This window comes from Chiloscyllium plagiosum, chromosome 9, assembly GCF_004010195.1.
Source record: "Chiloscyllium plagiosum isolate BGI_BamShark_2017 chromosome 9, ASM401019v2, whole genome shotgun sequence".
NCBI lineage: Eukaryota > Metazoa > Chordata > Chondrichthyes > Orectolobiformes > Hemiscylliidae > Chiloscyllium > Chiloscyllium plagiosum.
In genome coordinates this window covers 22,783,844-22,797,902 of record NC_057718.1, presented here as the reverse complement: position 1 = coordinate 22,797,902, position 14,059 = coordinate 22,783,844, and the positions used below count along the sequence as shown (strand labels likewise).

General features: G+C 39.8%; 1 protein-coding gene across 1 annotated transcript in view; it reads right to left on the bottom strand.

The window, feature by feature from the left end:
• ryr2a (ryanodine receptor 2a (cardiac)) overlaps window positions 1-14,059 on the bottom strand; it is a 749,067-nt gene that overhangs the window by 14,621 nt on the left and 720,387 nt on the right. The window contains exons 96-99 of the mRNA XM_043695572.1: window positions 12,099-12,159; window positions 8,961-9,107; window positions 8,405-8,539; window positions 7,246-7,402 (exon numbers count right to left, since the gene is read on the bottom strand). Coding sequence (XP_043551507.1) covers window positions 7,246-7,402; window positions 8,405-8,539; window positions 8,961-9,107; window positions 12,099-12,159 — 500 coding nt within the window. The remainder of the gene's footprint in view (window positions 1-7,245; window positions 7,403-8,404; window positions 8,540-8,960; window positions 9,108-12,098; window positions 12,160-14,059) is intronic.

The following is a 14,059-nucleotide window of genomic DNA, read 5'->3' as shown; positions in this document are numbered from 1 at the left end:
AGGAGATTTGTCAATTTTAAGACCTTTTAGCTTTTCTAGCACTTTCTCTTTTGTAATGGCAACATACTCAACTCAGCCCTCTGACTCCCTTTATTTGTTGGGGGATATTACTCATGTCTTCCACTGAAGACTGACGCAAAGTACTTATTAAGTTCTCCAGCTATTTCCTTATCTCCCATCACCAGGCTTCCAGCATCAGTTTGAAGTGGCTCAATGTCTACTCTTGCCTGTTGTTTGTTTCTTATGTATTGAAAGAAACTTTTACTATCATTTCTAATATTACCGACTAGCCTACATTCATATTTGATCCTCTCCTTCCTTATTTCTCTCTTTGTTATCCTCTATTTGTTTTTATAGCCTTCCCAATCTTCTGATTTCCCAGTGCTCTTGGCCACTTTATCGGCTCTCACTTTTTCTTTGATAGATTTCCTGACTTCCTTTGTCAGCCATGGCTGTCTAATCCCTCCCCGGATAATCTTTCTCTTCTTGGGGATGAACCTCTGTACAGTGTCCTCAATTTTACCCACAAACTCCTGCCATTTTTGCTCTACTGTCTTCCCTGCTAGGCTCTGCTTCCAGTCTATTTTCGTCAGTTCCTTTTTCATGCCCTCATAATTACCTTTATTTAACTGTAACACCATTACATCCGATTTTGCCTTCTCTCTTTCAAACTGCAGGCTGAACTTTACCATATTATGTTCGCTGCTTCCTAAGTGTTCCCTTACTTTAAGATTTTTTATAAAGTCTGGTTCATTACATAGCACTAGGTCCAGAATAGCCTGCTCCCTTGTGGGCTCCATGACAAGCTGTTCCAAAAAGCCATCCTGTAAGCATTCCATGAATTCCCTTTCTTTGGATCCACAACATTATTTACCCAGTCCACCTGCATATTGAAGTCTCCCATGATCACTGTGACCTTGCCTTTCTGACATGCCTTCTCTATTTCCCAGTACATGTTGCGGCCCTGGTCCTGACCACTGTTAGAAGGTCTGTACATAACTCCCGTTATGGTTTTTTTGCCTTTGTGGTTCCTCAATTCCACCCACACAGACTCCACATCATCCGACGCTATGTCATTCAGCACCATAGATTTAATTTTGTTCTGAAATAACAAGGCAACCCCGCCCCCTCTGCCCCTCCCTGTCTTTTCGATAAGTTGAAAACCCTTGGATGTTTAACTGCCAGTCCTGACCCCCCTGTAACCACGTCTCTGTGATGCCTACCACATCATAATCATTCACGATGATCTGTGCCATTAGTTCGTCTGCTTTGTTACAAATGCTACGAGCATTCAGGTAAAGTGCCTTAATGTTAACTTTCTTATCATCAGAGATATTGGAAGTCATAAGATGTCCGAAGTTATCCTTCCTTTTTGCTGCATTCCCAGTCTGCCTCAAGTTTAAATCCTAGTGCTTCATAATGCCCAAACAGGTCCTCCACCCTAGTCTTTCCTATGTTGTTGGTACCAACGTGGACCACAACAACTGGATCCTCCCCCTCCCGCTCCAATATCCTTTCAAGACGGTCGGAGATGTCTCTCACCCTGGCACCGGGCAGGCAACACACCATGCGAGACTCCCGATCCGGCTTGGAAAGGATACTATCTGTCCCCCTAATTATAGAATCCCCTATAACCACTACTTGTCTATTAGCTCCCCCCTCTTGAATGGCCTTCTGGACCATGGTGCCTTGGTCAGTTGGCTCTTCCTGTCCAGAGCCCTTTTCCTCATCCGAACAGGGAGCAAGAATCTCGTACCTGTTGGACAAGGTCAAGGGTTGAGGCTCCTCCACTCCTGAACTCCGGTTCCCCCTACCTGCCTCACTTACAGTCTCACTCTTTTGTGCCTGATCACTAGCTGAATGTGAATTACTTAATCTCCCAGGTGTGACTTCCTCCTGAAACAAAGTGTCCAGGTAAACTCTCCCCCTCCCGGATGCGCTGCAGTGTTTGAAGCTCAGATTCCAGATCATCAACTCTGATCCGGAGTTCTTCCAGCAACCAACACTTGCTGCAGATGTGGTCACTGCCATTCACAATGGGATCAGCCAGCTCCCACATCATACAGCTACAGCACACCACCTGACCAGCCATCTCTGTACCTTTATCAATCAGTAACCAGTGAAGCAGAATCCCCAAGAAAAAGAAGACAGAAATACAGAGAAGAACCAAAAGCTGTCTGGTTTGGAGATAACAAGTTTTGTTCTGTAAATCTTAATCGGGGGTTTTATTGGAATAATATTCGAGAAGGGAAGGTAAAAGATAGGTTAGAAGAAGGAGTTGTAAATAGTTGCTGTAAAGTATTCTCCTTTATACTTTAAGGAATAAAGTTGTTAATTTTTACTTTAAATAGTTCTTGGCTTGTTGAATTTTCACAGATTACTGCATGGGATAAATCTTTTCTGTGTTGTTGGTTTAAATTAAGCAGGAGGGTTTACACTGTGTCATAACAGTTTGGGGGCTTGTTGTCAGGATTTGAACTGGTTTAGACAGAGTTGAATAGATTTGGGGATACGAAAAATCTCAGCACATTTAAATACTTGCAGGTTAATGTCCTTGATCTTAAACTAAAACATAGGTGAGACAATTATTTAATTTTGGTGACTTGTGGTTGATTAAATTAAAAGTGAGAGAAAGTGAGGAGTTAAAACAGAAATATCCTGGTACTTTCCCAGACTGTGTGGTAACCAGATCCCACTATCTTAAGTCACAGCACAAAGCAAAAAGTAAAGAGAAAGATAAAGGAGTTGAGGTTCAGTTAGTGGATACCCTGTTTGACAGGAAAACCCTGAACAGGCAGAGGGTCAGATAGAAGTGTTTAGTCCTCAAAGGGGAAGAGACTTGCAACAGCAAGTCAAGATGATAAAAGATATATATGTGGATGCGTACTGCGAAAAGGAGGCAGAGAATATTTCAGAGGTCCAGATGGAGGTGGAGGCCATGCTCCACAAGGACATCATTGAACCAAGCCAGAGTGAGTAGAGTTCGCCGATCATCTTCGTTCCCAAATCGGACGAGACTCAACGATTCTGTGTGGATTATTGGAAGGTCAACGCCATTACAAAATCAGACTCATATCCAATTCTGAGATTGGAGGACTGTACTGAGAAAGTCAGACAAGCCAGTTACATCACCAAGTTGGACTTAATGCGTGGTTACTGGCAGGTACCTTTATTAGAGACAGCAAAAAAATTTCTGTGTTTGTAACTCCAAATGGGCTAGATTAGTTTAAAGTGATGCCCTTTGGAATGAAGAATGCACCCGCCACATTCCAAAGACTCTCGAACAGAGTTGAGGCTGGGTTAACAAACTGTGAAGTCTATTTGGACGATGTACTGATCTTTAGTAAGTCCTGGAAAGATCACATGGTACAGTTGGCAGAGCTTTTTGACTGACTACAAGAAGCAAAACTGGTGATAAACTTAAATAAAACTGAATTCACGAAAGCAGAGGTGATGTTTTTGGGACATAACATCAGTCATGGAAGGTTGACCCCACGGAACGCAAAGACGAAGGCCATTGAGGAATTTCCATGACCAAGCTTGAAGAAAGAGGTGCTTCAATTCTAAGGACTCAGCAGATTCTATCGAAGTTTGTTCCAAACGTCAGCAGTGTAGTGGCACCATTAACCAATTTGCTGAAGAAGAACACAAAGCTTTGGTGGACAGAACCATGCCAGGAGGTATTCGATTATTTGAAATCAATATTAACCACCAAACCAATTTCAGCTACACCAAACTTTTCAAGATCTTTTAAAGTTACCATCGATGCTAGTGACATAGGAGTTGGAGCTGTACTCCTATAGGAAGGCGAGGATGGGACTGAACTGCCAGTTGGTTACTTTTCAAAGAAGATCAACATCCACCAAAGGAAATACTCCACAATCGAAAAAGAACTATTGAGATTGGAACTGGCCTGACAGTATTTTCATGTGTATGTCACGAACAATGTGTCGGAGACGGTGGTGTACATGGACCACAATCTGTTTACATTCTTAGAACGCTTTAAAGACAAGAATATGAGACTATTTTGTTGGAGTCTTACTTTTAATTTAAAAATCACACATGTTGCAGGTCGCAAGAATGTAATCGCAGATGTGTTATCGCGGATTTAACTGATAAAGTCGAGATGAGATTTGTATTTATTTAATGTTTTATATATATATATATACAGGTAAATGGGAAGATGTTAAGGTGAACTTATGTTAAGGTTATCGGTATGTTAGGGCAATGTGTTTAAAAAATAGAAAAAAAATGAAGCCATCTTTTCATTATGATGGTTCATTTTTTCTTAAGGGGGAGGTGTTATGAAGGTGTGAGTGTACTGTACCTTTAAGAGAGTTAAAAGCAAGAGAACTACCTGACAGCACCAAGTGTTCTGAAAAAGATATAATGTAACCTTTTGGTCCAGCAGTTAGGGTAGCTGGTTGCCTGGAGACAAAAACAGTTTGTTCTGTGTCAGACTACTCTCCTACGAACCTGACCTTGAGAATTTTTTAAAACAACAGGTAAATGGGAAGATGTTTAAGGTGAACTTATGTTAAGGTTATCGGTATGTTAGGGCAATGTGTTTAAAAAATAGAAAAAAAATGAAGCCATCTTTTCATTATGATGGTTCATTTTTTCTTAAGGGGGGAGGTGTTATGAAGGTGTGAGTGTACTGTACCTTTAAGAGAGTTAAAAGCAAGAGAACTACCTGACAGCACCAAGTGTTCTGAAAAAGATATAATGTAACTTTTTGGTCCAGCAGTTAGGGTAGCTGGTTGCCTGGAGACAAAAACAGATTCGAATTAGACAAATCAGTTTAAATTATATCCCAAAATAAAAACCAAATTCCAATCAGTTTTAATTTAGTATATTGACAATCTTAAAAGCCAATGACACGATTTGATGCTTTTGGGGGTATAAGACCAGGGAGAATTGAACAGTTGGGAGGAGAACTGCCAAACTACTAGCATGTAGAGACTGCCCAAAAATAGCTCTCTTAAATGTAACTTTATCAATCAGTAACCAGTGAAGCAGAATCCCCAAGAAAAAAAGAAGACAGGAATACAAAGAAGAATCAAAAACTGCCTGGTTTTGAGATAAGGAGTTTTGTTTTGTAGATCTTAATCGGGGATTTTATTGGACTGATATTATAGAAGGGAAGGTAGAAGATAGGTTAGAGGTTGTAAATACTTGTTAATTAATTATTCTGTGTTATACATTAAGGAATAGAGTTGTTAATTTTCACTTTAAATGGTTCTTGGCCTCTCGAATTTTCACAGGTTACTGCACAGGATAAATCTTTTCTGTGTTGCTGGTTTAAGCAGGAAGGTTTACCCCATGTCATAACAATAGTGCAAAGGATTTTGGGGTATATTTCCCTGAATCTATTCCAAGATGGAGGGGCATAGATAAGATAAATAGACAAAGTCTCTTCCCTGAAGTGGGAGAGTCCAGAACTAGAGGGCATAGGTTTAGGGTGAGAAGGGAAAGACATAAAAGGGGCCTAAGGGGCAACTTCTTCACGCAGAGGGTAGTGTGTATATGGACTGAGCTGCCAGAGGAAGTGGTGGAGGCTGGTACAATTGCATTATTTAAAAGGGATTTGGATGGGTATATGAATAGGAGAGGTTTAGAGGGATATGAGTCGGGTGCTGGCAAATGGGACTAGATTAGGTTGGGATATCTGGTCGGCATGGACGTATTGGACCTAAGGGTCTGTTTCCGTGCTGTACATCTCTATGACTCTATGACTCAATGATCAGGGTGGCAGTTCCCAGCTGGGACACCAATTCATAGGATCTTTGGCCCCCTTTTACCCAGGAGTGTACTGGCTACAGTTCATGAGGAACATGTGCTGAAGCAGGAAACCCACTGTACCACCAGAAGCAACTGCCCGATATCTGCAACAATTTCCAAGATAATGTTAAACAATATTTTGTGGTGGGTATTTCAATGACATTAAACATTATGGTGATGATGATGGACATTGGTGACTGGGCAACGTGCCATTAAGACCAAGCTCAATTTCATTGTCATCCACTGTGTACTAACTTGTTCCCCAGTGTAAACAGGAAGCTGGAATTCAGTAACAACACTTCTGGCTGTTTTGTTTTTGCCTTCCCCTTTGCCCAAAGGCACTTGAAATGCTTTAATTTCCATGCCAGCTAAAGTTAGCCAACATGCATAAACCACAGATTAGACCTGAGTCCTTCTGTTGTCTGTTGTCCAACGTGTTACTAAAAAAGTGCTTTTACTCCTTGATTCCTCACAATAGTAAAAACAAAGTACTACTGATGCTCGGAATCTGAAACAAACACTGAAATTGATGGAGACACTCAGCGGGTCTGGCGTCATCAAAGGAGAGAGAAACAGAGTTAACATTTCAAGTCAGAACTCAAGAAGAGTCATACCAGACTCAAACATTAACTCTGTTTCTCTCTCCATAGATGCTGCCAGACCTGCTGAGTTTCTCTAAGATTCCTCACAATCTTTCATAGTATATAATTAATTTTACACCATTGTGCCTGTAAACTTGGAAGTACAGATGAAATGAGATATGCCACATATTCATAACTCTGTCAAATTTAAAATGTTAAAATCACTAGTTCTAACATTATTTAGTGCACAAAAAGCATAGTTATCAGCTTTAGCTATTGACTAGCCACTACTTTCCTGTTTCACTGCTCATGCATTATGTAGTCAGGATATTTATTGGTTAAGGTCTGAAGAAGCATTCCACTTGTGTCACTTAGGTTTCCTCCAGCGCAGTTTTAAAAATCACCACCTGATGGATATTCTATCAGTGTATTGCTTATATAAATCCATCTGCCCTCTCAAAACTATTAATGGAGACCAGAGGTGGGGATCCTTTTCATGTTGGAAGGCCACATTATGTTAGTTGTAATCTAATAAGGCCGCATCCTAGAAACTTCAATTATATATTCTTCAAAATTCACATTATTTTATAAAAATCTCACTACCATGTACTAACTAAAAAAATGAAAAAAAAATGTTAATTCTAAAGTTAACTAACCTTTTAATTACTTTGTGGGACAAAAAAAGACATATTAATAAAAGATAAAAGATTCGTTCTGCAAAATTTGGATTCATTCAAAAGGCCACACACAATGGCCTGGAAAGCCGCATGCAGCCTTAAGGCCGCAGGTTCCCCATCCTTGATGAAGACTATGGTGAAACATAGTCACAATAATACAATCTCCCCGAGCAGCTGCAAAATGCGCTTGCAAAATATCTCCGCACCTTGAATGATGGCCAACAGGATGACGATTACAAAAAAGAAGAAGGTGATATCAAAGATAATTCGATAGATTTCGTATTCATCTCCAGCTGGATCTTCAATCTCATCACCAATACCTCCACCAGCACGAACACCCACGTACATGTGAAACATGTAACACTGTAAACAAAAGAATAAGTGACAACTTCAGATGAGCATGCATCTCACCTTCAGATTGAGCTCTCTAAATACTTTGTCCTTTGTTTATACTTCAAACCACCAAATCAACAAATCATTGTAATTGAAAACCTGACAAAAAATTCACCTAATCCAAGAATCAATACTCCCATGTCCATTTTCAAAATATTGCAAGCATCTTATGTTCATATAATTGAATTGTGATCTGCTGCCTTAGCAGAAAACCCTGATGTCAATTCATCATTGCTCATTGATGGACCCTGAAATGTTCCTGTGGTTTAGATAAACCATCGAGTGTAACTCTGAAGGTGAATCTCCACAGGGCTTGGTACATTGTCTCACTGCAGCTTCAGTAAAAGAACTTTGCAAAGCCCAAAGAAGCAGCTTAAATCAAAACAGCCCACGTATTATATTCACTGTGTAAACATTGTTAGAGTACAGGATATGCTGGGAAAATGCAAGAGAAAATCCAGTAACTGTTCACAGAAATAAATCAAAAATTAAAAGACAATTAGAAGCAGCATTTCATAAAGGAGAAGGAACCTTAAAAATAAATAGGAATACATTTACTAACACAAAGCTCCTTTATAAAAGCTACACTGTTAGTGGAACAGTTGTATTAGCATTCATCTTTCATCCTTAAAATATAATTTAGCATAACAAGGTAAACATTATGATCAACAGTGATGGTTAAAATGTGTGAGACAGCTTATAAGCCCATTTAAACAAAAATATTAAGGTCAACTTATGGCTTAAAGGCTTCTCCATTGCGAGTGCATGCCAGGAAATCATAAGAATGCTACCTTAGTTTTCATCCAATGGAAACTCATGGGCTGTGACCACAAAGGAAGTGCCTACTGGTCTAAATAGCCTTTCAGGTCTGTGTTTCTTTTCCAGCTTCTCATCTATTATATTCCTTAAAAGTGAAATCTGATTCAAATGAGTCAGACTTGACATGTTTTCCCAAACAAGTACAGCACCTACCGTCAGCATATCATCACACTTCATGTCTGGCGTGTCTCCATCTTCACTTTTGTTGTAGAATTTGCGAAAGAAATTAAAAGCAACCACTGTGTACAGATACACCACAACAGCCAATAAGCCCACGGTTAATACCAGCTGCGCAAACATAAAGGGGGAGAGAAGCGTCAGATCAATGTGAAATCATTAATAGCCATCTATTTAATAAAACTGTAGATTCTACTGGATGATTACTCAATTGTTTTATCAGAACAACTTGAGGAATAACTTCCCAAAGTCTTTCAATCATACAATGATTGACCAATTCATACAATATTTGGTTTTCCCATTTCCTCTGGCTGTATTAAGTTGCATCTCTTAATCGGCTGCATCTTAAGCGTATGCTTAAATGAGAACAAATAAATCTCTTCCCTTTGCATTTTAAGTTTCAAAGTATTGCTACAGGCAAGTTGTTAGAAAACACATTCAAAAATCCTCATAAACATGTTATGCAGGGACTATGTACCTGCTATTCATTTGTGGATCCAACTTTATACTTAAAAAGCTTGCATCCAAGTACCTGTTTGCCGTTGTGTGTCACAGATGACAGGATGGTCCGTAATGTTTTAAATCCCATTGCAATATCCAGCAAATGGGCAGCAAAGAAAAAGTTGTTATAATGTCCCAGAACTGACATCGTCATGTACCAGGCAAGGTACAAGAAGGACTGCAAGCAAACAGAAACAAGCATTACTTGCAGACAGCACACAGAAGTACATTTTCTAGAAGAGGAAGAATTTTATTGAGTGCACACACATTGCATTGAGTTCGAAATTGAAAACAGAAAATGGTCTATTAAATAGCTGTGAACAGAATAAATACTAACGCTTCACCTAGAGACCATTCATCAGAAACCACTCCTTTCTCTTTAAAGCTGAATGACTTGCTATTCTGTTCAAATCTTATTTCAAATTTGCAATACTTTCCTTTCATTTCTGTCTGAAGTAATATTTTGCTTGCGCATCTTGCAAGATTTTACATGTCAGTTTGCTAGGGTAATTTCCCTCTAGTGCAATCAATTTAAAGCACAAACAGGGGGCACTTGATGTGCAAATAAGATCATTAATTCACCACAGAGACCACCTTTCAACCCAAGCTCCACTTCAAGTCTGTAGTATTTCTCTATAGAACTATGAAATAGATTTGATTCCCAAAATTCCCCAAAGGATTGTCAGCTTCCCTAAGGGTTCTGCTTGACTCCTTTTGGAATGGAGAGACAGTAAACCAACCATGGAGATTCACTGTTAAAAATCACACAACACCAGGTTATAGTCCAACAGGTTTAATTGGAAGCACTAGCTTTCGGAGAGCTGCTTCTTCATCACATCCACAACCACCTGATGGTGTTGTGTGATTTTTAACTTTGTACACCCAGTCCAATACCGGCATCTCCAAATCATGGAGATTCATGGCTGTGGTGTTTCTGTAGCGGAATTCTCACCATACATCAATTAATGCAATGGATAATTTTTAACTGTAGGCAATCTTTGCAAAATCAAAAAGTTTCAGTTGCAATACTTAGTGAAGATAAATAATACGGTTTATTAGTCAAGTCCTGAAATAGGTTCAATCAGAGATTTGTAAATGAGGAAAAATGAAGGGAAGCTTTCTTCAAAACCTTTTTTAAAAACTTCATTCACAGGATGTGTACGCCAGTGACCAGGTCAGCATTTATTACCCACACCTAATTGCTCAGAGGTAAGTTAGAGTTAAACACATTGCTCTGGGTCTGGGGTTACATGTAGGCCAGACCAACAAAAGATGGCAGATTTCCTTCCTTAAAGGACATGGGTGAACCGGGCGGTTTTTCTCTGATAATCAGCAATGGTTTTGTGGTTACCATTAGACTCTTAATCCCAGTTTTCTTTAAAATTGAATTCAAATTCCACCACCTGCCATGCCTGAGACCTCATTACATTAAAAACCTAAAGAGCTGAGGGTGCTGTAAATCAGAAAGAAAAACAGAAGTTGCTGGAAAAGCTCAGCAGTTCTGGCAGCATCTGTGAAGAGAAATCAGAGTTAACGTTTTGGGTCTGGTGGCCCTTCCTCAGATCTGCTCAGCTTTTCCAGCATCTGCTGTTTTTGTTAACCCAGAACATTACCTGGGTCTCTGGTTTAATAGTCTAGTGATAATAGCACTAGGCCCCTTTAGTTACTGCCTTTATTGCCACTGAGAAAGTTCGCTACATGATGGATTTATGTCAGTGGAATTTTTAAAAACAGTACTACATGAGTAAAAGTAGTGAGTTTTGTTTCAAAAATGTATCAAATTATTCAGATGAGATTTATGACCTGGATTTTCCAACCTTTGATGTTTTGAGTACAAATGGCCACTGATAAACTGCTTGGTAACCCCAATATATTTTACACATTAAACTGAACCAATTGGCTTTGGTAAATTCACTAAGCCATTAATTATGCATGATGTAAAAAACATGGCAATTACAGAATTCCACAAGAAGGAAATTGCTATCTGATAACTCCATTCTGGAACAACAAACATTGGTTCCAAAGCAATTAAATTGAGGGACTGGGGAGTGAAATCCAAGAAAAAAGCACAGGAAAAATAATTTTAAGACAGTTTTTAGGCTCTGATTATGGCAATGTCAATTTGTGTGTTGGCTAGGTTAGTGGATTATTACACTAAGTAGTTTAGGAAATATGAGGTTGAATACTACCATGGAGGTTTAAGAACTTGCTTTCAATGAAAAATAAAAATATGGAATGGGAAAGCAGTCACCAGTAAAGTGACTATGGGTTGTCTTAAAAATCTAGTGGTTCAGTAATGTTCTTTAAGATTACACTACACCAGGTTATAGTCCAAAAGGTTTATTTGGAAGTACTAGCTTTCGGAGCGCTGCTCCTTGGTCAGGTGACTAACTACCTGATGCAGGAGCACCACTTCGAAAGCTAGTACTTCCAAACAAACCTATTGGAGTATAACCTGGTGTTGTGTGATATTCTACTTTGTCCGCCCTAGTCCAACACCGATTCCTCCGCATCATGTTCTTTAAGATGGCATTAGGTAGCTCCTGGAGAGTAAACTATAGAGTGCAATTGCCATATAGAATCATGGGTCATGCCACCTTTCTGAGAGGATTTTGTAAAAGCAGACAATGTGGTAAGGAAAAAAAAAGTGTGAAAAACTTGTGCAGGTGCAGACACGCATACAAATGGAAATAATTATAATGAATGATAAAAACAGCCTTCCTTCCTCGAGTAGTTTTATCAGAGCTGTAAGATGAATACATTTACACCATTCTTATATTTCAAAGAATCTGTACAGAGCAGAAAGACACCCATCAAGTCTGCACCGACCCCCTGAAGTACATCCCATCCAAATCCAACCCCCATCATAGCATCATAATCTCACATTTACCATGGCTCCTGCTCACCTGCATACTATAGGACAATTTAGCATGGCCAATCCACCTAAGCTGCACATCTTTAGACAGTGGGAGGAAACCAGAACATCTGGAGGAAACCCATGCAGACACTGGGAAAACGTGCAAACTCCACACAGACAGTCAAACAAGGCTGGAATCGAACCCAGACCCCTGGTGCTGTGAGGCAGCAGTGCTAACTATTGAGTCATCCACATTTATAAAAGTGTTTCATTGAAAATTGAATTAGCTTCCGTCCCCTACTTGATACCTACATTATCTGTGAATACTACTCCCAACTTCCAGATCTGGTACTTGACGTCGATGGAGTTCAGCCTGTGTGAAACAAAACAAATAAGTTAATTTGTACATTTGTTTCTCAGCCCATCACCTGAAGAGTTATTGGACAACACAACCCTGCCAATGTTAGCTGTTCTGCAGACAGCTTACATTCAGTAGAATATGTGTTGTCTGAGGGCAATATGTGCGTTCCCTGCTGGGAGGACGCTTCTCCTTACAGAGGTGCTGGGCAATTAGACAGATTGCAGCTCTGCAGTCCCAAGCACTGATAGTCCCTGATAAAGGATGTTGATAACAAACACTTCATAGGAAGTCTTCTGCTAGGAATAAAGAGTAAGGAAGAATAGAACTTGTATTCATCTATGGAATTAAGAGAAAGTAAATGACATTTGAGGTGATTTAGGATGGCCATTCAGTTATCAAACAATAATTACAAAAGAAGACCCACCACCACCTTTTTAGGACAAGAATCTTTAGAGTATTTAACTTAGGCATAGTTGGCACTGCCCACAACCTGAGCCCAAATTGTGGGGGGAAAAAAAGAGCCAAGAGATGCTAGCTCTGACAATATTTGCAAAATATCAAAAAGAAAATCACAACTTACAGCAAAACTTAGCCAAGTATTCCTCAAAGACAAAACGCCTGATGATTTGTTTATTAGCACATCTACACATATTGGAATTAATTTTAAGGATCATTAAGCAACAATGTTTTTAATTGTTTTGTTTTGAAAGGAAATCCTTGCAATGATCTTTTACAATTTGGTTCCAATGATATCTGCATGATTTCCAACAATTTATTGAGCGAAATGAATCAATTTTCCAAATACCTTATATTAAATCTGACTAGCAGCTACTTTGTTAGGTTTGTTTTTGTTGCATCTGAATGGTGTCACTCACAGGAATGAAGCAATCTCCTCATCATTACTGGAAAAGGCCTAGATGCTTAATTTAATGGAAATTGTAACTCAAAAACCCCACGCATTCTTTCATTTCATGAGGTTGAATAAGGAAGTTGGAATATCAACTCTATTATTGGTGGATTTTCCAATGGTATAATTTGCATGACACAGATATCTAAAACTTTATTAGAAAAACATCAAGGCCTGTACCCTGTGTCTTGTCAGAAATGAGATGATGGCGGGACCACTCGAAGCTCACTATTGAGGAAGGGACCTTGATTTATACAGCCAACATATTGCTCAAATCTGACAAGAGGCTGATTAAACTGAGGTACCTTTGATACCTCCAGATTTCAAAATGCACTGTTGATTAAATCATTGCTGAGTTGCTGCCTGTTAAAATGTTCCTCCCAAAATTGACCCTACTGGTAGCATTTTCAGACAATGAGTTTCCTCAGCCCATCACCCAGAGAGTTATTGGGGAGTACAAACCTGCCAATGCTAGCTGCTCCGCAGACAGCTTACATTTAGTAGGGTATGTGTTGGCTGAGGGTAATATGTGCGCCCCCTGCTGGGAGGATGCTCCTTCTTACAGAGGTGCTGGGTAATTAGATAGATTGCAGCTCTGCAGTCCCAGCAGTGGCAGGTTTGTGCAATGGCTTCTGTTGGGATCATAGATAATGATTGGAGAAAAGGAGCTAATGGATGCGTGAACTAAGGTAGGTCTAGGGTATCAGCCATGCCTGGCTGGCAGGTCCCAGCCACAGGAGCAGTTTGGGGGTAGTGATGGAATTTGACAGACCAAGATGAATAGGATTAAAGGGAGTATGAGCTTCAAGTGGGGAGGGCTTGAGCTGGCCTATTCAGCTATCTGCTTTGTATTGGTATCATCCAGTCTTGGCTCAAATAGTAGAGGCGACAGGATGAGGACTTAGGGGCAATTTATGGGCCACCTAACGTCCTCAAGAAATAATGGCCATGTCAAGTCCAAGGGCGTGTGAGCCACCAGTCACCTTGGTCAAGGGCAGGTGGCTG